This window comes from Drosophila subpulchrella, unplaced genomic scaffold (genome assembly GCF_014743375.2).
Source record: "Drosophila subpulchrella strain 33 F10 #4 breed RU33 unplaced genomic scaffold, RU_Dsub_v1.1 Primary Assembly Seq354, whole genome shotgun sequence".
Taxonomy (NCBI): domain Eukaryota; kingdom Metazoa; phylum Arthropoda; class Insecta; order Diptera; family Drosophilidae; genus Drosophila; species Drosophila subpulchrella.
The window spans coordinates 6,461,458-6,484,030 of NW_023665577.1; the positions used below are offsets into that span (position 1 = coordinate 6,461,458).

Sequence of the window (22,573 nt, forward strand, 5' to 3'; positions counted from 1 at the left end):
CTATCTTTACTTTTTCGATATTTCGTTCGTCTGGCAACGCTGCCGTATCAGCTGTGCCGCCCCAAGAACTAGTGGAATTTTGCATCGCTTTGGACACACTGATTGGGCAGTGTTTTTATTTTTATTTTGTTTGGCCAGCCGAATAGCTTAATAATACTTTAATGCAGCCATTTATTGTTATACGCAACTACACGCAAGATGACGAGCTCAAGTGCCAGGAGCTGGTGCGGGACTACATCATGTCGTTCTCCAACAAGTCCTTCTTCGTCTATTGCTTTCGAGAGGTGAGGCTACGTGACTTATCTTCCTGCGATCAGTGGATTGGATTTAACTGGGTTTCTCTTGCTTTCTAGATCACCCTGCAGTTCATAGTCATCACGTGGGCCATATTCTTCATATTTCTGGGAGTGCCCCTACTTTTCTGCGCCCTCACTGTGCCCGCTTGCATTTTCTGCTTGTTTACCGGCACCTACTTCTCGTTTTACTCCAAAGCGGTGGAGCTGATGAGGGTAAGAGCCTAACTATACCAAAGCCAAGTTCCCTAACTCTACGATATCACAATTTCCAGACAAAACCATCGCAATCCCTGGTGGCCGAGTGCTATGAACCCTTCATTTTCCGCTGCTCACCCAAGGAGGCTAGCTACCAGATCTTCATGGAGAGCTGCCCGTATGACGAGGCCTCTGTAAGGAAATTCCGTCGCAGGATTGTGGCCGCGATTAGTGTGAAGAATCACCATGCCGTCTACAATGCGGCCTGGATCTACCGCTTTGCCATCGATCCCAACTATCCCTACCAGACGATCATGGAGCCCATGGTGAAGCAGGTGGTCAAGAACTGCATCACTGCCGGCTACGCTTCGCTGGAGTGCACCATCTCCGAATGGCAGGAGAGTGAGCGCGACTTCTACGACGACTTTGGCTTCGTCACGAGGCAGATTTACCACAAAAAGATCATCGGCAGCAGTCTGGCGGTGATGAAGACCCAGCTCACATACGGCTTGCGTCCCGACGAAGCTCTGCACAAGCAAAACTAAGGCAATACCAATGGTGCTATATAGATAATCTCCCAGTTCTGTGGAATCTAGTTCAATACTTAGGTATTTATTCTGTAAACTTTACATTCCAGTCACATATTGCGTCCCGAACTCAAATCACACCGAATTAAGCCCAAGATGGTTGTCCCACGGCGATTCGACAAAGCTTAAAGTGAATTATGCCAACTATATTAATAACATTCCATAGAACTTTCTGTTTAAAGACAGCCAACCTCGAATACCTTCTAGACTTTGTCGATTCGACGAGAAAAGCAATACCATCTAGGATTAAGCTACTTTATAATCGCCACTCACGAAATGTTTGAATAATTGTAAACACGTTGACACTGCTTTTGTCCTGTTTTATTATCTCTGGTTTATTCTTTGACATATTCTATTTAAATAAATAAATAAAATATTTAGTAATAAATAAAATTTGCATAATGATTTAGCGTAAACTTGATGCCACACATCTAACGTTTCGCTTATTGCTGTGTGATTTTGCTGTAGGTACATTAATTTCTCATTCTTTGATGCATTTCTCGGTTCTTAAGACCGTAACATGTTTGAATTAAAGTGTAATTTGGAAAAGAAAGTCCAGTTTATGTTTGCGTTTAATTTGCTTTCGCACTGCGTATAAAAAGCCTTCATGCCGGACATGCAATGTTTAACTAATTTAAATCTGTATACACTTTCTTTTTATTGGGATTTTCTGTTCCTTTCATATAGTTTTTCAGTTACAATTTTGCGTTAGCGCAACTAATTCTTAAAAAAATAAACAGAAGCGGCCCGCTAGCTGCTCCGCACTGTAAATGTAACTATGTATTTAAATTTAGTTTAGTTGGTTTTACTTGCATCAACTATTTAAAGCGTGTTTCAAAACTGGCTGTGAAATTAGCATAGTTTCCCGTTTCGTTTTCATGTTTTATATTGTTTTTCATCTCCTCCATATGTGGGTAATAACCATCTGCTGTTAAGGTAAATTGAATTCTTTTGGTTTCGTCGCAAGCAGCCTCCACTTGGGTAGCTATCCTCGGTTCCGTCGGCCTCAAATCCTTTGGCCCTTAGAAGAGCTTCACTCGCCGCTTCAGCTCGTTGCGTCGCCACTGGGGAAGCCTGTAGAACTCCGACCTGGCGCACTGCAAGATGTGCTCGAACTCGATGTCCGAAAGATGACGCTGGGGGTATACATAGATCATTAGTATCCTGAATGGTTATATATCACTGAAACCCACCTCTAGATTACAGCGATCTACGTCCGAGGGCAGACGATAGTTTGTGATTAGCAGTAGGTGATAGGGATAGATCTTGGCCGGCTCGTGCACCAGCATGGAGTGGGCCATGTTGGGCAGACTGCGCCGGATGAGTCCGGCCTGGGGATAGTGGTAGGAGAGAGCTCCTGAGTAAGTGCTCGAGGCGGGCAGGTCGCCGCCCATCAGAGCGCGTCTATCGCCCTCGGTGATGGAGTCCACAGAGGCTGCAAAGGGGATTATATTAGCAGGATAACTAGGAACCTAAAAGACTATATAACTCACCCTCCGATTTGCCGCAGCTCAAATCTGTGCTGTGGGTTTTGTCGCCCAGTCCTCCATAAGAGAAGTCCTATTTTAAAATGGAGATAGCATTAGTTTCTGATCACTGGAGATGGTATTTAAGTACATGCAAAGTAACAAACCAAAAACCAGTGCAAGATTACAGGCGGTACTCAGTAGTACCCAAACAAAAGAAAGGGACTCAAAGGACTCTACGGCATAACAACAACAACAAAAGCGGTCTTACAGTGGCACCATGCATCGTGGCCGCAGCGGATGTGGTGGAGCTGAATGTGTGGGAGCGTGGAGCCAGGCCGTATCCTGGTTTGGGCACATGGCGCAGCGCACTCACCACTGGGCAGAGTAGATGTAGATGGTGTTCAAGTGATGTAGATGATGTTCAGGATGCATATGTTCGAGTTCGAGTCGGGTGGTGGTTAGTGTGGATGGGTGGGTGTTAGTTTTGTGGGTTTGTCAGGGCAACAATAGCATACACATAGACAGGGGGATAGGATGGGGATTAAGATTGGAATTAAGACACACAATGAAGCAGCAGACCAACCAGTTGGGGCAATTGCGAAACATTTGTTAGTTCATCCAGGTGAGCAACCAGTGGCAGCATTAAAAAGTGAGAGAAAGACAAACGAATACCGTCAGCAACACAGATTTGGGATTATAACTATTCGGGATTAGTGGTATAGGGGTAAGCTACAAGACATAACCGACATAGCCCGGCACCGAGTATCTGAGATCTTTATAAGATCTGAAGCAACAGGCAGCACTTACGGAGCTGTAGCCATTGCGTATATAGGGCAGAGTCGTCGTTTTGAATCCGTATCCGGGCTTGGGCGGCGATCGGTAGGAATGTATGGCTATAAACGTAATTGGGCTATATATAATATCGGTATCGAATCGCTCGCCTGAAAAACGGGACTTAGGCTATACTGGCTAGAGGATTACCATTGTAACTGGGCGCATTTCCCAGCGATTTGCCAAGCGAGCCACGATAGCTGGTGGATCGATCGAACATCTCGTCCTCGTAGAAGGGCTTCTGGTGGTCCAGATGGCGCGAGGGCGAGGCCCCAATGGGTGATTCGTATCTGGAATACCAGAATAGTTCGAAATTAGTATGCTTTCGATCATATTTAGATATCTTGTCAGTAAAATCATCTATTTATTGTTATATATAGTAAAGAGATACGAAATTTGGTATGTGTATGTCAGTTAATAAAACTAACGATTGTCTACAGGTCGGATAACTCTATTGCAAGAACCACTTCAAATAATCAATATAACGACTGGAATCTCAAGTGAATGCAATCTTATCGAACTAGATTAAAGACAAATAATAATAAAACACATAAGCCTAGAATAGAATGCGAAAGAGGCTAACCATTTTAACATCAATTGATTTTTAAAGGACTAATATCCTACCTTAATTTGTACAGTGGCTCCTTGGAAGCAGAAGGCGTCCTGGAAGCATTGCGCGGATCCAGGTTGTTCTGCTTCCACTTCCTGTACTTGGCGTGCTCCTTGAGGTCCTTGGCGATTGCGGATCCAATGCCCGAGTTGAGCTTCTCCAGCTGCTCGGCTTCCCGTTGAAGGCGTCTATTTAAGAGAAGAGGTTTTACAAAATTCGAATATATCTTCACTTCGATCCAACACTCACTGCTGCTCCTCGCCATTCTTGACCTTGCCATTCTGCTTGCCATTCTCAACATTCTCATCCTCGTCATCCGAGGCGGGCACTCCCTTGTAGGTATCACTGTACCGCCGCCGGCGCTCCGGATCCGTGTAGGGATACGGCGGAGCGGGGAAGTCGTCCCTCTCGATCTTGGGCTGCTCACCTGGTGGCGGCTTCTTGGCAGCCGGATAGTGGGAGAGCTCGATGGGCTCCTCGTTGTTCATGCCCGGACTCTTGGGCCGCGGCGTCTCCGAGCGGATGGCGTCCACCAGGACCTTCATGGCGCTGCGTGTCCTGGAGTGGGGACGCGACGGCGGACGGCTTCCGGCCACCGAGCCCGCATTGCTGGCCGTGGTGGCGTACGAGGAGGGCCGGTGGAAGTGCGGCGACAGCGGCGTCTTGTCATACGGATCGATCGGCTTCCTCAGATAGTGCGGCGCATCCGTCAGATAGCTGTAGGTGTAGATGCGCGAGATGTCCTCGGCATTGGGTCGCCCGTACTCCCGGAGTATCAGACCCGGACTCACCGTTCGATAGTGCTGTAAAAACAAATCTCATTAGTATGCAGTTAGTCAATAATCTGAAAAGTACATGCAGTGCCGTGTGTTTTTTCTCAGTTTTAGTAATATATTCAAAACAATGGCAGTAAATGAAGGGAAATCATAAAAAAATCATAAAACAAACCTTGCGGCTAGAGGAATAAAGTGAACCATTAAAACTCGGAGTTCTGGAGCGGATGTACTGAAAACGAACGAAAAATAAAAACGCAAGCTCAAAACAACTAAAATGCAAATAACTGAAATTATAAAATCATAAGTTGCTTGTAATGGTGTGGGTGTATAGGTGCAGGGGGTGGTAGATTGAGATGGGTGATATTTCAGAGTATCTACAGCAAAAAATATATTTGTTCGAAATTTTAAAAATTTGTTGAACTTTCAAAAAAAAGTATTCTTTTTGAAAAATGTTCTCAAGGATATTCTAAAAGATTCTATATCGTTTTTGGAATTTATATAATACATTTTTAGGTGTATTTTATATTATTACAAAATATTTAATGGACTACCAACTTTATACAGCACTATATTCTAAATTTATTGGAGACCTTATAAAAGTCTGAAATATCACCCAGCCTAAAATGAAATGGAACATATCACCATATTCCATTTTTATTGTAAATGAAAGTGTTTGTGCTTTTTGTGAATTTTGCAGCATTCAAATTAGTTGCAAGCTCAGCAGCCTCTCTAAGTTCGGGATCTCTTGGATTCTCATCATGGCCCTCTGCAGATCCGACTACCTACCATCTCGCTAAGGGCACTGGAGCTCATCCGGTCGCACTCGGTGTCTGTGAAGTTGCCGTTGGAGGCACCTCCGGCCACCGAGGTGCTGCCCCCGCCGCCGTTTATGATGATCCCGGACTCAGAGGGACCCGGACCGCATCGCGGATGCCAGATGGCACTGCCCTGCAGGTACATCTCCTCGCCGTCGCCAAAGGGATCGCCGCACTTGGTGCAGCGGGCACAGGTCGGATGGAAGTGGTGGTTGTCGCCCGCCTGGAGCACCTTGCCGCTGATGAAGCGGCTGCAGTAGGCGCACTTCACCCCGAATCCCTTCTGGTAGCACTTCTCGCAGTAGGGCACCGCGTCCTTGCCCATGTACTCCCCGTTGAGCACCGCCTGGCAGGCCTTGCACCGGAAGCAGGAGACGTGCCACTGCCTGTCCAGGGCCACCAGGGCCTGGCCCTCCTTCAGCAGCTCCCCGCATCCTGCACAGTCGTTGGGATCGTAGTCCTCCTTCAGATGCGCCTTGTGCGAGATCACCCCGCCGTGCTGCTGGTGGGCAGTGGCCCTCGTGGGACTCTCCGCCGGCGGAGCTGGCGAGGAGACGCCTCCTCCGACCGCCTGGCGACTGGGCGACACGGGAGCCCCCGAGACGCAGTGCTCGCAGAGCACCTCCTTACCGGTGTTGGTAACCTGTGGGGAAAAAGGGTTAAAGGTTAAATAATTTTATTAAAATCTAAACACAATCGAACTTCCTGAACTGACCCTTCCTAAAACCAAGTCTCTTAATACCATACACGATACGATACATCACGTATAATGTAATACCACGCTTTACTGCAGTGGGAGCTAAAAGAGGCAGTGCATTTTCTATCCCGCGGGCCGTCTGCACTGCTTCTTTTGGTGACCTCTGCTTTAATAAGACTTCTTTGTTGGATAGTTAATGCTTAGAAAGTTCGATAGTATTACTATATCTTGAGGCCCACTTACCTTACTGCCCGACTTGAAGGGCTGCTTGCACTTGGAGCAGGTGAAGCACTTCTGGTGATAGGTCTTGCCCATGGTGCTGACCACCTCGCCCTCCACATACTGCTGGCAATTGGCGCACTTAGTTCCATAGAGCCTTTGGTAATCCGGTATGCAGTAGTAGGCGTTGTCCTTTGTGAAGAATCCGCCGGTGGCCAGGGACTTCTTGCACTGGCAGCACTGGAAGCAGGCCTTGTGGAAGTGGTTGTCCGCCACGCGGAGCACCTCGCCGGAGCACTTTTTCGTGCATTTCGCACAGTAGATTTTTTGTTTACCTATGTGGAACAATGCAAAAGAAAGGAAGACCACCGGTTAGTATACTCTATACATACAATTCATTCAATCAGCGCTATCGCCAGATTACGTATACGCAGTGTTGCGCTGATGTCATATGCATGTGATGCGATAATGCCCCAACCTTGCCCCGTTTTGCCGAGCTCAGTTCGAAGCCCCGTTCCGAATGTGCGAGGGTACATCAGACTAGTCTGTTTGTGGATGTTTCGGAATGGATATACGAGCATTATAGGTATACATATATCAATATATCGTATGTCGCTGAGATTCGTTACATGTGTGTGCTTACTATATTGACAGTCTGTGGCCGGCCAACTCTTCTATCTTCTACACACCCCGACATACCCGTAAATCGTTCTTAGGCCCGTGTGACTCATGCGCCTGGCAAGCAATTAATCTTATCATTGATAAGGCCAAGGGCAGATATTTTCTTTATATAAAGCCAGCACACACACTTGCCGTTCGTTAATGTACACAAGTGTGGAACAGGTTAAATAGATCTGACATGGAACCCCCACATTTGCATGTGTCTGTCTTTCTACATATATATAGTGTGGGAAATATCCCAGCAAATTGCGAATAAACAGCAAGGTAGCATGGGGCGAAAAACGAACCCCACTGAGCAGCCAAGATAACAAGAGTTGCATTCATAAAAATTTAGCAAGAATGCGGGGAGGGTCAAAATTCCAACCTTTTGAGAATCGCTGAAAATAAAGTGATTTCTTGGAAGCCCCATCTGTATCGCCATATCCAGTTTGTTTGCGCAAAGGTAGGTAGATAATATTTTAAGCCTTATCACCTGTTTGATCAATGACCTGACGAGACCAAGGTATTTGTTTTCTGATTAGTTTTCGCCCACTTACAAAGAACTGAAAAATTCTTTCCTGTAATAAACGTTCCCTCAGTTAATTAAAAATTAGTTGGTTTGGGTTTAAAGTACAGGTACAAATTGTAGGTACTTCTAAGACACCGCCATATAATTATGTTCAGTTTCTATGGAACCGTACATCATAAGTTAGTTTACACATATGTAATATTTTTATGCTTTAGAGAGAGCCAACCCGTTGAGATCTGTTGACTTTCGTGGCGAAGATCTGGAATATACATAAGTATATATAGGGGGGACTCAGAACTCGGAGCCATGACGGCAGAACGCATCGAAACTAATTGTTGGCCATGACTGATGTGTTGATCTGTTCTGGCGGCTTTCTTGTCCGCCGTAGGCAGTCGGCGGCAGAAGTCTGCGGTTGATTAAATAGACGGCAGAACGTAGAAACCACACAGCGGCTAAAAGCAGCCGGTTGCAGTGCATAGAGAGAGTATATATATAAACTCATAAGACCGACCCACCGACCACATTATAGCCCGCCGTCTGAGCACTTTTTCTACCTCTCTGTTATTTTTTTCAGGCCTTTGGGGATTTTTTGTTATTCCACAATTCGGTCTGCAGTTGTTGCCTTTTCATATTTGGGTTTGCTTCCAAAATAGAAATTATTGATAAGGTTTATGGGTGCCGTTAACTTGTTTTATAATAGTGACGTATGCCGTATAGCGGTACCAGCCATTATCTTGTATTAAAACGTTCATACGAGGGGCTAAACTTTTATTAGAACTACAAATATGATCGCTAAGGAATGCTAATTAATAAAGAAATTCTATTTGTGTGACCTATAGGTTACTTTATAAACTGAAATTCATGGAATCAAATGAAATTGATAATGTTCATTCATTATTAAACTCAAAATATCTTGATGGTGTTGGGGTTACAATTACAGAAACATAAAACTCATTTGTCTGTTTATTGAATTAGTCTTGTTCACTGGCCCCAGTGCATTGAACTTTTTGTGCATATGTAAGAGAAGAATGCATGATATATGATTTCAAGGGAGTGCCGTTTATCAGTTCTCTCCACTGTTTATTTTGATATTAAAGCCAATACCTTTTCGTGATACATACAATATATACAAACTCAATTTGCCAAACCACCTACACAACGCTATAGCGAATATATATTATATACACAAATTCAAGAATGAATATTTATTTGTGCGGTGACGCCACCGAATTTTTTCACAGCCAGCGGTCCAGTTGGAACGCCAGACGACCTGATAGTACAGATACAGAAACACCGATGATCGCTGTGGCAGAGATACAGATACAGATGTACACCGACAGATACAGATACGTTCGGCGGAAAGCGCGCTTTCGTCACCAACTTGGACTTCCGTCCCCGGTTTGTTTAAAGTTCGTGTACGAGTACGTGTGTTTTTCTCTCTTTTCGCCGCTTTTAATTAATTTCATTTATTTGTATGTTCGTTGGCTAACCGCCTTGTTTATTATGCAATCACACACATTTTTCCGCAATTTGCATATTGATTTTGGCGTTTTGTTTATTGGGTTCTCAGCGCTTTTTACCCGCGTTTAGCGTACAGCCGATAATTGGCAAACAAATCCAGCGAAAATTACATTTTCATGCAACAGAGAGCCGGCAAAACGGCGACGTCGTCTCATCCGACCATAAGTTAGTACAATAAAAGTTTGAGCGCACATTTTCAGTGTTATTTTATTGTAATTGCGCAGAGCGGTTTTAGTGACGACGATGATGTCATCGCCATCGACGAGCTGCGGAGTTTATGTGCGAGTACGAGTATCTGCCACAAACAAACTGGTTGGGACTACGCTGGAGCATGCTCGAATTTGAAATACAATTTGAGATACAAGCAAACAATACTAAAATTCGGTACGAAAACGTATACAATAAGAAACCCGTCCGGCTGCCAGGGGGCAAGTCCAAGGTTACAGTCGCACTCTTCGAACAGACCTCACTCTGGCCCCATCGATCCGATGTGGAGGGGTCAAGCTGCAGGGCAGCGAAAATATTTTAATTAACTTTTCAGCCGCGCCCAAAAAGCCAGAGCGACCCTAACCTTAAAGGAAAATAATCGAAACAAACCTTAAAGCACAAGGAGTGGGAATGAACCTACAGGCTAAAATATAACCTAAACTAGGCATTAACCAATATAGTTTAAGATATTTTCTAGGTATTTCTTATATATGCCTTAAAAAAGTATCATACAAAATATTTATATTATTTACATATATTATGTAAATATAATAAATAAATAAATTTGTTGCCCAATGGAAATACTTTAGTATAGTACCATAAAGTAATTATTTTTTAATGGAAAATGTAAAATATGTTTACCAATCCAAAAAGTAATGTTTAAAATATTTCCTTTTTTTATTTCCTTTTTCATTGAAAGATGGTAAATGATCATTTTGGTCATTCTATGATATGAGTATTAGGAAGTAATTATTTTTGTGTGGAAATATATTACATTTTTAAACCTATCTGTATATTTCTTCTTTATATATTTACTTTCGTTCCTCTTAAAAAGATGTAAAATGTATTTACCATCTTTATTTATACTTTTTTTCCGTGCATGAAAAATCGAATTGGAAAAGTGGCAGGAAAATAAGGCAGACAGCGAAACGACCTTCGTCACTGGCACGACATGCCCTCAATGCGCACTGTGCGAGTTCAGCCGGAGCAAGTGCGTCAGATCCTTGACTGGATTCGAGCAGGATAGTGCCGAGGACAAAGCAGGTCAAGGTGACGGGCGGAAGCAGGTGGAACAGCCCGCGTGGGAACGCCACTCCAAACACTCGAAACACTCCGACACGGCTGGAAATTGAACGAGCCTGGCTGGTTGGCAGACAATAAATAAAGCCGAAAGCAAACATCGCTCTCTTGTGCATTCCACGCCCACATTTCACCCACGAATGGTTCTGTTTATACGCACAAACATTTCTAGTTCGAAAGAGCAACAGCATAATGTACAATCTACACAAATGTATATTTGGCAAGGCAAATCAACAGTTGTGGCCACTTGAATAGCAGGCCAAATTTTGTATCTTGTTGGCACAGTCGAAATGTACACATGGTATTTTATTTCCATATTATGTTAGCAAACATGATTACAAGCGGAAGATTTTGGGCTGTTCAGGAAATATACCAGAAATCGGATAAGTTTAAATTTGCACCTGTCTGTAGCAGAGATTTGAGGTGGTATTCTTCTATTTTTGATTCTTCTCGACCACTGCTATAGGTAGATATACATTTGTATGTTTGTTTCTTCCACGCATTACTCATCAAATTTGAAACGCTTGCAAGTGTTTTTTAATGCTGTGCTACCTGACGCATCGCACAGACATATAAACACGAAAGTACACCCAAGTTGGTTTAGAGTTTTCGGTGCTTCGGTCGATTTGAAAGTACTTCCTGTATGCTTATTAGACGAAAAGTGAAAAGAGCACCCCACACAAGTGCAGCTGATGACGCTGCAACTACGAAAATAGCATTCAATTAGGCAAGTGAACGGGGTGGAGGAGGGTGGGGAAAATGAGGAAAATGGGGAAAATAAGGAAGCTGGGGAGGAGGTGGAGGTGGAGGAGGGCAGCACGACACAAGAGGAGATGCCACTTTCTATGCAAGTGCTCTGACCTATATAACCCCGCCTGGGAAACGCCACGAAACTCCACGAAATGCACGACGGAGACGAACAAATCAACGGACAGAGTAAATGAGAAAAACCCCACTAAATGAATGAGGGGGAGGCTGGTGATCGGGGGACTCACACTCGCTCGCCCCTTTCGTTTTCATTTGAAACGAAAAAGGAAACCCAGTGGAAGTCAATGTGCTTGTCATGAGTTCATGTCGAGCAGTTGCAGTCGCCTTTGCCGCAGATGGAGATTGAGATGGGGCTGGGGATTCGGATGGCTTTATGGCTATTGTTAAGCCTTTTGCGGCGTGGAGCGACTGCACGTTATGGGGTCCACATCGACGTCCACTTCCCCATCCTCAGCAAGTCCAAGTCAATTAGGCATTTTAGGCACGCATGCAGCTACTTGTAGACTGCTGAATAATCCACTCGGGAAAATGCAATATACATAACACAGTTTTTAAAATACGGTTTTAAAAGTAAGCTGCAAGAAAGTAAAGGTCAGCTTAAAAGAACTGATCTTAAATTCACCTAATAAAAACATGTCTAAATAATATAAGGTCAGAAAATATACCACATTCAAAAAATGAAACATGTTAACACTTTCTGAAGATATTAAAAAAAAAAATAATAATATATATAAAAACTATAATATAGTTTTTTCAAAGATTATAGACCATATCATTGGAATTACTAACGTCTCTAACGTCAAGAAATTTGTAAAAGGATAATGAGAAATAACGAAACCTCTACTAATTTGGAATAACTCGTTAAGGTTCCAAAAAGTATGCAATGATATATTTATTTGAAAATATCGGACGATAGAATATTAGTACCACACAGTGAAACTATTCAAGGACATTGTTCTTGAATTGAGAACATTGTTCTTGAATTGAGAACATTCGTTCTTAAAAGCCGTGTAAGTACATTTTGGTATCAATATAAGAACAAAATGGTGAGAAGAGAAAAGTTAAATTGAGTTTATTTAACAACTTTTTGATAAGTATACACTAAGGACTGAACTTATAGTTGATTTGTACATACAATGTACTTAAATACCGCCAATTCAACTTGATTCGAGCAAAATAAAAACATTTTCAACTAAAAAATGTCGATCTATTTTTAAGAACATTTTCAACTCAGATGAGAACGTCAGAATTTTTTCTGTGCAGAAAGCCGAACTAATTTAACCGAGATTTCTGCAGTTTCCTGGTGTTCTGGAGTTATTATAACTGTTAGGAATTCTTTCCCACGCGAAGAGAAGCAATTACCACCAGTTTCCCCCAGTGCACCCCACATGAACTCAATTAGGGCCAGTAGCGGAGTAGCCGAGTAATTAATCATTGACAATACAAGTACGTCTCTCGAATAGCGGTACAAAAGCCCTTTGCAACGGCAACCGGAGAACAGAAGCGAAGAGAAGGCACAAAATGTAAGAATCTGAATCTGAATCTGAATTCGAATACGAATCCGTCAAGCCCATTCACATTTACGTTCACATCGAACGGTTTACAGGTTATTTGAGAGCGGCTCTCACGGCGGGACGCCCTAACGGTATCGTGTGTAATTGCAGTTGCATGCACAAGTACTTTGAGGTTTATTCGGTCAGGTTTTTAGCCTCTCCTCCTCCTCCGTTATCACCTCGATTCGGGGCGGAAAATAAAAAATAAAGAAGTAAGAAAGCAAAGAAGCACACACGAAACTTGTTCTTACAACAACACTGACGTCATCCCAGCTGAGAACTTAAAATAGGGAGTGGACGTGGACTACAATCATATGCTAGTGGGCCAGTGTGTTGGTGAGCGAAGGGCCGAAAGAGAGCGGTGGCCAGGAGATAGAGATCCAACTCTCAGCTGGCCAGTATTGATTGATGACCCGCCGGCAGTGGGAGGGAGAGAGGGACAGGAGGAAGTGTGTGTGTGTGAGCACCTGAGCGCATTCCACGCCTCTCTTCCTCCTTTCCCACTCCCACTCCCTCTCCCCCTCAACCACTCCTGATACGATAAGGCCGATAATGCCATAATACTCTATCGCACCACCCACCACCACCCCCTTTCGATAACTTTGCGCAGACACACACACACACACACACCTTAAACGGCGAGAGAGAGTATCTGTGTGTCGGCAGATAACTTACCCATGGCGAGATACTATTTGCTGCTATGCTCTTCGCTTTTGCGCCTGCAAAACGGGGGAGGGAATCACGCACACTAGAACAGACACACACGGCACGGGGAAAGCACAAATACTCGCGCACAGGTCACCACTACTTCCTCTTCACTTCACTAACAAAATTTTTCTTCTGCTTAGATTTTTTCTATTTGTATCTTTCGCCGTATGCATTCGCAATCTGCGTAGCAAGATTGTTAGAAGTGTGTAAGCGTGTGAGTTTCGATAGGAGAATTAGAGTTGAGTGGTTGGATTGGTTATGGTGTGTTCGCAAATGTCGAAAGTGCTCGTGGACCCGCAAATTCAATTCGCCGACAAAGATCACAGGGGAAAATGGTGGCCTTTTTTGAAATGCCTGAAAGTCTGATTCTCAAATCGGAGCTGCGACCAGAAAAAAACACCGCACCGCACCGAAACCGACGGCAGCAAAAAAACGACTAAGTATCTGAGAGATACGGTTCGCACAGTTTGAAAACATCGATGTTCAATGGCGACTATCGAAGTTTCCACATCACTAAAATGTTAAAGTGCAGCGGTTGTATCTCAAGATTAAAGTTGATAACCTCGATAGGGGTGGGGAACTTGGCTGAACTAGGGCTGACATTGTAAATAGCGCTGTACCGTTAAGTTATGAATTGGGTTTTAAAATCTATCAAAACAAAAAAATACGTCAAGCAAATTATAAAAAATAAGTATTATTACGGGCTTAAAATGCATGGAAATATTATACAGTTTAATTTTATATAAAAATAATACGGTGCCAAGTAAATTAATAAATAAATAAAATAAATCGAATCAAGAAATAAATAAACCCCAACTTTAATGGATAGGGTGCCAAATAAGTAAATAAAATAGATTCCCTTACTAAAAGTAAATAAACTCAACATGCGCCATTCCTTTCCGTTTAAATTTTTACTTAAAACTTTTATTTAAATAAGTGATTTCTTTTTTATGCGTTTTGCGTGTACATTTGCACAATAAGCTTTCTTAAAAGGTAGTAATAATAATAATAATAATAATTGTAATAACATTACTAACAAAAATAATAATGAGATAAAATTCCGTTTATAATACAGTTAGAATAAAATTCATTATGTTATTGGCCCTTTGTTCAACTTTCTAGAACCATAGGATTTCTATTTACGTTATATAATTATATATATTATATTTATAGGCATGAATGTGTAATGATTCATAATAATTCCAAAAAGTGTTTTAAAAACTATCAATAAACATTTCAATGACGCCTTCATATTGACCCGCAGCATAATTATGTTGTGTGTTTGCCACTCATTTAAAATTTAATAGTACATTGAGATTTGTAATAATTTAAGCCCGCAGCCGAGGGTCTAACTAGCGATCGAATTCCAGCGCTTATATTCTCTGCTGCCTTTCGGCCACGTATTCACTTAATGGATTGTTTCAGATGTGAGTGTAATTAGATCTACCAGTGTATAGCTTCAATTCGTTTACTATGTGGTCTACAATGCCTCGGCGACCCGGTGTGAATAAATTTGACTAAAATCAACGAACGTTGAGTTGGGAACGGATATGATATACATACGTCGATCGATCTATTTTCGTACTTTGCTGCTTAACCTTTAGTTTGCTTTCAATTTAGTTACAACTACAACTTTCCAACTGCCTGCATATCTGCATATGTATTCTCTATAGTTTCCTTTAGCTAACTGCGAGTGCGAGTGTGTAGGATCTGCACTTGTTCCCCTCGTCTCTCGACATCTGCTACCGATCGCCAAAAGTACAAAATAAGGATATTTAATAATAAGCGCGCAGATATCTAATCTGAAGCTGGGTGGCGGCTGACCAGCCGCCTCTACTCCTCGTCCGAGTCGCCATCACTGGAGTAGTGTGTGATCTGGGGGCGGCGAATAAAGGGCGCCGTTATCACTTGTCTGCAAGACAGGTCACAGATTAATCAGGAAGTCTGATTGGGATGAATGTCAAGTCATGCTTACGCAATGCGGCGGTAGTGATTCAACCACTCCTCCAGCATCTGGGCGACCAGCAAGGGACGTTTACTAAGCTTCTGCTGCGCCACCAGCAGTCCTCCATCGGTTACGCACACGTCCAGCCATTGGCGCATCATCGACTCCTCATTGCCCACCTGCAACATACACCACAGATTAATTAATAATAGGTAAAGATAGCTCCATAGATTGCAAGATGAAATCGAATATACAAGATACATGTATCTACAATCTCTCACCTCGGACTGTGTGAGGAAATGTATGGGCAATAGCTTTAACTCGCAGTCCATCAGCGGCAGGTAGGTCACATCCTCCACGTCGTCGCGTCTTCCATCGATGCGAGTGAATGGTTCCATGGGCACCAAGGCGCTGAAGTGGCCGCGCGTATAGCCGAGAGCTATGGGTGACTTGGTGCAGAAGTTTTGATCCCAGAACAAAGGCAAGTAGACACCTGGAAAGTAGAAAATAGAAATAAGTGCCATGCAAAACAAACAATTAATCGATCAATAATCACCTTCAAAACGCGCATATCCTATGTCCTCGCCCCGAAAACTCTTTACGTACTTGACGCCGTACACGATGATGGGACGTCGAAGGATGTGCGCTAGCGCAAAGATGTGCAGCTGCTCCAGGGACGAACCCGGTTGGCTGGCCAGCGACAGAAGCGTACTCCAGTCCTCCTCGAATTGCGAGTCCTCCAATGTGAAGTGCAGCATCGAAGCTTGGAGCATTTCGTACTCTTTCCAGCGAGTAAAGAACCTGGAACAAAAATGGCAATGGTATTAGGTTACAAGATAAATAAAATAACCACAATAATGCACTTACACATGCCCGCACTGGTGCAGCGTATCCGCGAGTGCCCGCCTCAGGATATTGTCGCGATCGAAGACGCCCCAGGTGGCCTGCATGGCCGAGTCCAGGAGGCAGTCGCCAGCGCTACGGTTCCACAGGACGAACATCCGCGAGCTGAGGCGAGCCGTGATCTCCATCGACCAATTCAGAGCCGGCGGCGGCGTCTCCAGCTGCTTCTGGGCGTCTCGATCGAGCAGCTCGTCGTAGAGCTGCTCCTGTATGGGGATCGGCAGCTCCTCAATCTCGGCGGGTAGGGCGAAGGTGGCGTGCTTTTGCACATAGTGGCAGGGGAGGCCGGACTTGCGCAGTCGCAGGGTGTTGGCAAAGTGGCGCCGGATGTCGGCCGCCAAGTCGGGAGCCACGTAGGACGGCACGCGCTTGATGCCTGGCCCCGAGCCGGAGATCTGGGCCAACAGCATGGGCAGCATCTCCTCGCGATGAAAACGAATGGCCAGGTGGATCAGGGTGTGTCCCACATCGAAGGCCGAGTTGCGGTTAAGGGCGGCTATCTCGGTGCTGGTCAGCGAGCGGGCGGGATTGCCTCCGCAGGAGAGGTACGCCTCCACGGCGCTGTAGTTGTTTTCCACGACGCCCAGGCAGGCGTTCAGCCACTGCCAGTCCACCTGTCGTCGGATTTGACGCTGCCGGCGCTCCTGCCGCTCTTGCAGCGTATCACAGTTGTTGATGGTTTCCGAGGAACCTGCCGAAGGGCTATCAATTACTCATTCCAAAGGAAATCATATAAGGAAACCCTACCCAGTTGGTAAATGTGCTTCTTATTGAATGAGTTGTTCACGCTGACGGTGTCCACGTTTTGCTGCTGCTGTTGTTGGTCCTCCTGGCTGTTTAGGCTGGAGGAAGCGTGCAAGTCGTTCTGCGAGCCACTGATCTCCCGCTCCCTCGTCTTGCCGCACATCGAGCACTTGATGCTCCTCGGCCAGTTTTCGTAGGTGCACGACTAAGGAAGATACAAGCTTTTAATATGTGGGAATTAGTTTGCCTATGAGGAACCTACATTACACGCCCACTTGGCCACATAGCACTGTTTCTGCTGCTGCTGCGGGACGGCGGCGGAGGAGGAGGATTCCCGCTGCTGCTGCGGCGGCTGCAGCTGGAGCTGCATTTGCTGCTGGTGAACAGGCGGTCGGTGCTGGGACTGCGACTGGTTGTGGGATGCATTGGCGAGATTGTTCAGGTGCGTGGCATCGTCGATGCCAGGACTGAGGCTCAACCGATTAGAGGCCGTGGCCCCGATGAGCTGTGCTGGCTTGTTAGCCAGGTTCTCCTCCGATCCGCTGATGCGAAGAGCCTGCAGCGCCTCTCCGGCCCGATCCGCATCCGCCTCGTTATCCCTGTCCTTGTTGCCCCGCTCGATGGCCTCGCCGCCGCGCTTTGTGCAGCACTGGACGCATCGCAGGCTCCGCGGCCAATTGAGATAGGTGCACACCTTGCAGGGCCACTTTTCGCTGTCCGCCACGTTACTCTGCCGCGCCTGGTTCTGCGGCTGAAGCGAGTAGCACGTGGACGAAGGTGTGGGCGACATCACAGCCACTTCAACGGCGGCCGCCTCCTCCGCCGCGCAGCTGCTCTCCTGGGCCGGACTCAGACTGCAAGGAAGGCATGTTGATTAGCAAGTGAGACCTCAAAGCTGGGCAGGATTGCCTTACCGGAAGATGTCCTCGTTGAGCAGCGGCTTGGACGCCTGGCACATGGTGCATTTCAGCGAGGATGGGTAGTTCTCGTAGGTGCAAATTTCACATTTCCATTTCTGCGCATCGTCTTTGGTATCGCACATCGTTTTGTGCGCGGAGCCAGCCAATGCAGTTGATCTGCCAATGAAAAGGATCCTTTGTTGAATTCGTTGACATAAGGAGGGTATTTTAGTGGGGCAACCCACAATGTTAGCTTAAATATTTTCAAGTGTTCAAGTTAATTGGGACAACAGCACCTGTCTGCCATTTTCTAATCGGAGTAGTTTCTTACATGAATACTACTTGATAATATTACTGATGAAGCTCCTGGTAAAATTCTAAATGTTTTATCAATAGTTGATTATGATGGGATCTATTGAAAATAGGAATCTATCAAGTTCTTTTGGAATAAAAAAGAAGTTTAGAGATATTTTAAAACTTATAAAGCCTTTAGCTAACATTCTTAATTTGGAGGATTCTAAAATCAAACTTGACTTATTTTTCCAAGTATGAATTTTGTAAAAGTAAGTAGTCAATATCCCAAAGCCCTAACTAGAAAGGGTATTGCTTTCTTCGTTGCCCTAATACCACCATTTCCAACTTGTTAATAAGGTCAAACAACGGTAAGCGAGGCAGAAACGGTGTCCTTGACCCTGAGACATAATTCGCAGATACATCCACAGATACAGATACATCTGCCTTGGCTCCGTTCTACGTTCCGTTCCCGTGCCCCCAGTGGCGTCACACTCAGCCTTCGGGGCCTCGGTCTCTGGGAATGGATTGGATTGGGTCTGGCATTGGTGTTGGTATCGATGGAGGAGGTGGAGGGGAGGTAGTGGTGCTACTACTGGGTCGCTTGCAATTGTTTGTTGCCATTATTCGTATGTATCGCGTGCAGTGCATGTAGCTATGTAGGTATGTATGCAGATACATGTACGGGAGGTGGAGGGGGCTTTTCGCGCTAGTTTCTTATTGGGATTCGCCCCGTGCCATCGGCCATCAGTTCAGCCATCCCAACCATCCGTCGTCTTCCCACAGTACCTGGCGCAGAAATTCGCAAGGCCTTTTGCAGCAGTCCCAGAAAACGCGACTGCGACGGCGACGGCGATTCGATTCGAGTCGATTTAAATATATAACACTGTGTGGCGCTGTCACAATCACAATAGGGCCAAGAAATCGGCCCGCGAGCGCTGTAATAGCTCTATATATCGCTATAGTCGCCGTCAGCAGCCACCCGCGCCCGAAGCAGCGTCGTTATGGCCCTCAATGTCGATCCAATATTGCCAGTAATGCGGGCTGGCAGAGGCAGGAAAATCACAATAATTACAAAACAAAGACGAGAAAAACTTTCACTCGATTTTCCGTTTTCGGGTTGTTCGGGGGGTTTTTCCTTCTTTTCTCCTGCTTATTTCTCAGTTGTAGTTTCGAGACACGAAACTGCCCGGACACACTCACAGCGACACACACACGCGCACGGCGGATCGTAGAGCAAGGAATTTGGAATTTGGATTATTTGGAAACAGCTAATTATTTAGTTTTTACATTATTGCGAGGCCAATCATCTGGTTCTCTGTCCGCCTATCGACAGTTATCGGTGGTCCATCCCTGGCGGGTAGTGTTGGAAAGTGTCGATGGTAATAGCTGTAGTGTGACCATAGTTCCTAGCCAAGTTCACCACCCTCTCACAGTGCTTTGTGGTATTTTTAAAAGATCAGCGAAAGGTCACTAGCGAGTAAAATGGCGGGAGCTGTACACGAATTTCATCTGGTAAACAAATTTTGTAAATAAAATGGTTAAAACTCGTGTAGCGCCGTGCGCTACGGCCGCGGATGCGGGGACCACAACCAGACGCAATCGCCGGTGCGATCAAAAACTTTCGGACGCAGCTATTTTGGCCGTAATAGCGGAGCCCCAGTACAACCTCAAAAAATGCGTAGTGAAACTAAGGCGCATAAAGGCGCCCGAGGAGGCAGCGCCCGAAGTGGATTCTAGCACTTTCGAGCCGGCTCGAAACTCAACGATGTACGTTCCCTCGAAGGTACAGATCATAAAACCACCCCCAGTTACCAGGAAGAAGGCGGCAGGTAAGTGGTCGGCATCCGAAAGAAAAAAAGGTTTTGCTTAATCCCACGTTTTGCAGGTCCAAGAAAATCACCTTGTCGACTAATCCCCGGGGTTAACAGCCCAAGCAAACCAGCGGCAGAGGTTTCGCCCAAAAAGCCATCTCGCTTCTTCCACCGAGATCAGCCGCCATCGAGAACACGCTCCTCGGTTACCCGCAATGTCTTCGACTTCCTCTCGCAGTCCCAGATCGAAGATGAGGACAACAGGGAGGATCCCGCGGCAGACATAGTTCAGCGCTTGGTGAAATCCGGCAAGGCCTGTGTGATGATGCGGTCAACCAAATCTGGGAAACCAAGAGCCAAAAGGAGTAAAAACAAGATCAAACCGGTGGGCAGGCGGAGACAGTGTTCGTTGAAGGATATGAAACCACCTGAGCCGGTTTCAAAGCCCAAGGAACTGCGCATACAGAAGCCATCACGCGCACTTTCGCCCGTTTACGAGCCCGAGGAGGATAGCAACGATTCGGATGTCTATGCTCCTTGCATGGAGCCCATTGAGGTGCCCGTTCAGGTGCATGTCGAGCCGAGCACTTCCAAGCAAGCCCAGGATGGAGCCTACAGCAATTTGGCCCGCTCCGTGATGCTTCATCAAACCCAAGCCCAGAATCCGCCGAAGTCCACGGACAGACGCCGAGAGCTAATTAACATGGCGCGCCAGTTGGTTAGCACGCCGCTGAACCGTAAGGTACCCCCGGTGTCAGCAGCCAATGCCGCAACCAATGCAATATCGCCCATTACCCGCCCGTCTCCAAATGCAGTCAGTCCGGCGGGAGCATCGTCGCCTTGGCGCATTTCCGACGAGTCGCCAATGCCCAATACTTTTATGTTTGGCTTCAACACCTCCCAGCTGCCCTCTTACTCCAGTGATCACATGCGGCGACGGCATGTGTATGTACCGGATGGTCAAGCGGAGCAATCCGAGGAGCCTGCTCACGAGGTGTCCATTTGTCCGCCCTTGCCCGTGCAAGGTCATGACTCAAATGCGAACGACTCGAATGAGGAGAACCTTCCGCCCTCTACTGCTAGCAAAACGACGACATTCAATGAACAGGAAAACATTGGGAATGCGGAGGACTTTGTTCACTTGCCGAATCCACGGAGAACGCTGCAAAAGCGAGCGCCATTCAAAGAAATAAACATTATAGAAGTGGTGACGTTGCCGCCGTGGAAGAAGAATGTGCAAACTACTCCCTCGAAGGAAATCAATTCCACCGTAGTCTCTACTAACAAAGCAGCCACTGCATCACCAGCTCAGCGCAGTCAAACTCGGGCGAATCTTTTCGGCTTTGACGAGATTTTGCCCTGTGAAAATATGGCTAGTGAAGCAACGGAACCGCGAAATGCAACAAACACTCCCTCAAATGGTATCACTCCCACTAGAGGGTCAACTAATTCAATGCAGACTACATCTCCACCGAATCGCAGTCAAACGCAATCGAATCTCTCTGGAAAGAGCCCAACACCACGAGACACTACCTCACGAAATCTCTTTGGATTTGATGAATTCATTACCGAAAACGAAGATCCGGCAAACGTCTCCGCAGCTTTGAGTCAAAACATAACCCTGCATGATAAACTCCATCGACTGGCGGAGCTGCGACCCCGCGATGAGGAGCTACCACATGTATCGACCAACTCGTTGCATGGTGATTACCTCGGGGAATGCCTGTCGAAGCAGCAGGATATTAGAGAAGCGTTTTGCTCCACAATGATTGCGCCGCCTACACCACCAAGACGCAAGAAAGCTGAACTGCCTCCAAGGGAAACCTTGGGATTGTTTAGGGATCAAGCCGACCCGGAGAAAACATTTGACGAAAAGGTAAGATTAAATTATACTCTTGATTCAGCGTTGCGGAAATGTCGACATTGCAATACAGATGTGGATACTGACCAATTAGCGCCAGATTAATACCAAACTGAGACATGTTAACGATCTTAGTTGAGCTAACAGGGCCGCAAAGATTGAAGCCTATCTTTGAACGGTAGTAAGCAGCTCGCACAAAATAAATCAAAATCGGACAACATTTATGGTTTAATGTTTGTCTAATCCCTTTTCAAATTCCATCTTTTTAGCAACCAAGGCGAACCTACGTGAAAGAGCGTCCACAGCGAAAGCGGAAGCAGCGAGTGCAGTTGTTGTACATTGAGAGTGAATCTGAGGACGAGGACGAGCAGGACTCGCACAATAAGAGCTTCAGCTCTCCGCAGAAGAAGCAACCTCACAGCAAACGACCGCGTAGAGATATCGAGCAAGAGGCTAAATTGCAGGAGTTCATTACCAGTTTCAACAAGGAGTGTGAGGAAGTGGAAAAATTCCCAGTTATCATTGAATAGCATTGTTTTATTTTTATTGGTTTTTTTATACCGCAGATTATGGAAAGTATTGTCGATTTTTATTT

At 45.5% G+C, this 22,573-nt stretch overlaps 4 protein-coding genes and 1 non-coding gene across 12 annotated transcripts; 3 read left to right on the plus strand and 2 right to left on the minus strand.

The window, feature by feature from the left end:
• Nucleotides 1–63: 63 nt before the first annotated feature.
• LOC119560815 lies at nucleotides 64–1,391 on the plus strand. Its single transcript, XM_037874459.1, has 3 exons — nucleotides 64–284; nucleotides 354–509; nucleotides 569–1,391. Exons 1-3 carry the CDS (start codon nucleotides 162–164, stop codon nucleotides 1,034–1,036), a joined length of 747 nt encoding a protein of 248 aa, XP_037730387.1. The 5' UTR covers nucleotides 64–161; the 3' UTR covers nucleotides 1,037–1,391.
• Nucleotides 1,384–13,959, minus strand: LOC119560811 (actin-binding LIM protein 2). 7 transcript variants are annotated; one of them, XM_037874448.1, is made up of 11 exons: nucleotides 6,974–7,094; nucleotides 6,520–6,830; nucleotides 5,551–6,222; nucleotides 4,937–4,993; nucleotides 4,238–4,791; nucleotides 4,003–4,176; nucleotides 3,529–3,668; nucleotides 2,816–2,922; nucleotides 2,572–2,638; nucleotides 2,272–2,513; nucleotides 1,384–2,214 (listed from the first exon to the last, which is right to left on the minus strand). In XM_037874448.1, exons 1-11 carry the CDS (start codon nucleotides 7,074–7,076, stop codon nucleotides 2,101–2,103), a joined length of 2,541 nt encoding a protein of 846 aa, XP_037730376.1. In that variant the 5' UTR covers nucleotides 7,077–7,094; the 3' UTR covers nucleotides 1,384–2,100. The 7 variants fall into 7 exon arrangements, with proteins under 7 accessions (XP_037730376.1, XP_037730381.1, XP_037730377.1 ...); XM_037874453.1 differs by lacking the exon at nucleotides 6,974–7,094 and adding an exon at nucleotides 13,489–13,959 and having other exon boundaries at nucleotides 1,385–2,214; XM_037874449.1 differs by lacking the exon at nucleotides 2,816–2,922 and adding an exon at nucleotides 3,355–3,440 and having other exon boundaries at nucleotides 1,385–2,214; nucleotides 6,974–7,091.
• Nucleotides 13,960–14,417: 458 nt separating this feature from the next.
• LOC119560814 (ubiquitin thioesterase trabid) lies at nucleotides 14,418–19,621 on the minus strand. Of its 2 annotated transcripts, none has more exons than XM_037874458.1 (9): nucleotides 19,093–19,621; nucleotides 18,028–18,189; nucleotides 17,376–17,967; nucleotides 17,117–17,318; nucleotides 16,334–17,060; nucleotides 16,023–16,267; nucleotides 15,748–15,959; nucleotides 15,497–15,645; nucleotides 14,418–15,433 (listed from the first exon to the last, which is right to left on the minus strand). In XM_037874458.1, exons 2-9 carry the CDS (start codon nucleotides 18,153–18,155, stop codon nucleotides 15,355–15,357), a joined length of 2,334 nt encoding a protein of 777 aa, XP_037730386.1. In that variant the 5' UTR covers nucleotides 18,156–18,189; nucleotides 19,093–19,621; the 3' UTR covers nucleotides 14,418–15,354. The 2 variants fall into 2 exon arrangements, with proteins under 2 accessions (XP_037730386.1, XP_037730384.1); XM_037874456.1 differs by lacking the exon at nucleotides 19,093–19,621 and adding an exon at nucleotides 18,344–18,483 and having other exon boundaries at nucleotides 15,292–15,433.
• Nucleotides 19,622–19,648: 27 nt separating this feature from the next.
• Nucleotides 19,649–22,562, plus strand: LOC119560813 (protein dalmatian). The gene is made up of 3 exons (XM_037874455.1): nucleotides 19,649–20,135; nucleotides 20,192–21,993; nucleotides 22,248–22,562. Exons 1-3 carry the CDS (start codon nucleotides 19,841–19,843, stop codon nucleotides 22,506–22,508), a joined length of 2,358 nt encoding a protein of 785 aa, XP_037730383.1. The 5' UTR covers nucleotides 19,649–19,840; the 3' UTR covers nucleotides 22,509–22,562.
• On the plus strand, nucleotides 22,018–22,177 carry LOC119561123. Its single transcript, XR_005221068.1, has one exon.
• Nucleotides 22,563–22,573: the final 11 nt, after the last annotated feature.

Bases quoted from the DNA above. Each gene is read 5' to 3' on its own strand.
- LOC119560815 (XM_037874459.1), top strand. From the start codon at position 162: ATGCAGCCATTTATTGTTATACGCAACTACACGCAAGATGACGAGCTC. The intron at 285-353 runs GTGAGGCTACGT...CTTGCTTTCTAG, and splicing joins TCGTCTATTGCTTTCGAGAG to ATCACCCTGCAGTTCATAGT. The intron at 510-568 runs GTAAGAGCCTAA...CACAATTTCCAG, and splicing joins AAGCGGTGGAGCTGATGAGG to ACAAAACCATCGCAATCCCT.
- LOC119560811 (XM_037874448.1), bottom strand. From the start codon at position 7,076: ATGCTCGTATATCCATTCCGAAACATCCACAAACAGACTAGTCTGATG. The intron at 6,223-6,519 runs GTAAGTGGGCCT...TTTTCCCCACAG, and splicing joins CCTTCAAGTCGGGCAGTAAG to GTTACCAACACCGGTAAGGA. The intron at 2,215-2,271 runs GTGGGTTTCAGT...GTATACCCCCAG, and splicing joins TAGATCGCTGTAATCTAGAG to CGTCATCTTTCGGACATCGA.
- LOC119560814 (XM_037874458.1), bottom strand. From the start codon at position 18,155: ATGTGCGATACCAAAGACGATGCGCAGAAATGGAAATGTGAAATTTGC. The intron at 17,968-18,027 runs GTAAGGCAATCC...CCTTCCTTGCAG, and splicing joins CTCAACGAGGACATCTTCCG to TCTGAGTCCGGCCCAGGAGA. The intron at 17,319-17,375 runs GTAGGTTCCTCA...TATCTTCCTTAG, and splicing joins TGGCCAAGTGGGCGTGTAAT to TCGTGCACCTACGAAAACTG.
- LOC119560813 (XM_037874455.1), top strand. From the start codon at position 19,841: ATGGTTAAAACTCGTGTAGCGCCGTGCGCTACGGCCGCGGATGCGGGG. The intron at 20,136-20,191 runs GTAAGTGGTCGG...CACGTTTTGCAG, and splicing joins TACCAGGAAGAAGGCGGCAG to GTCCAAGAAAATCACCTTGT. The intron at 21,994-22,247 runs GTAAGATTAAAT...CCATCTTTTTAG, and splicing joins AGAAAACATTTGACGAAAAG to CAACCAAGGCGAACCTACGT.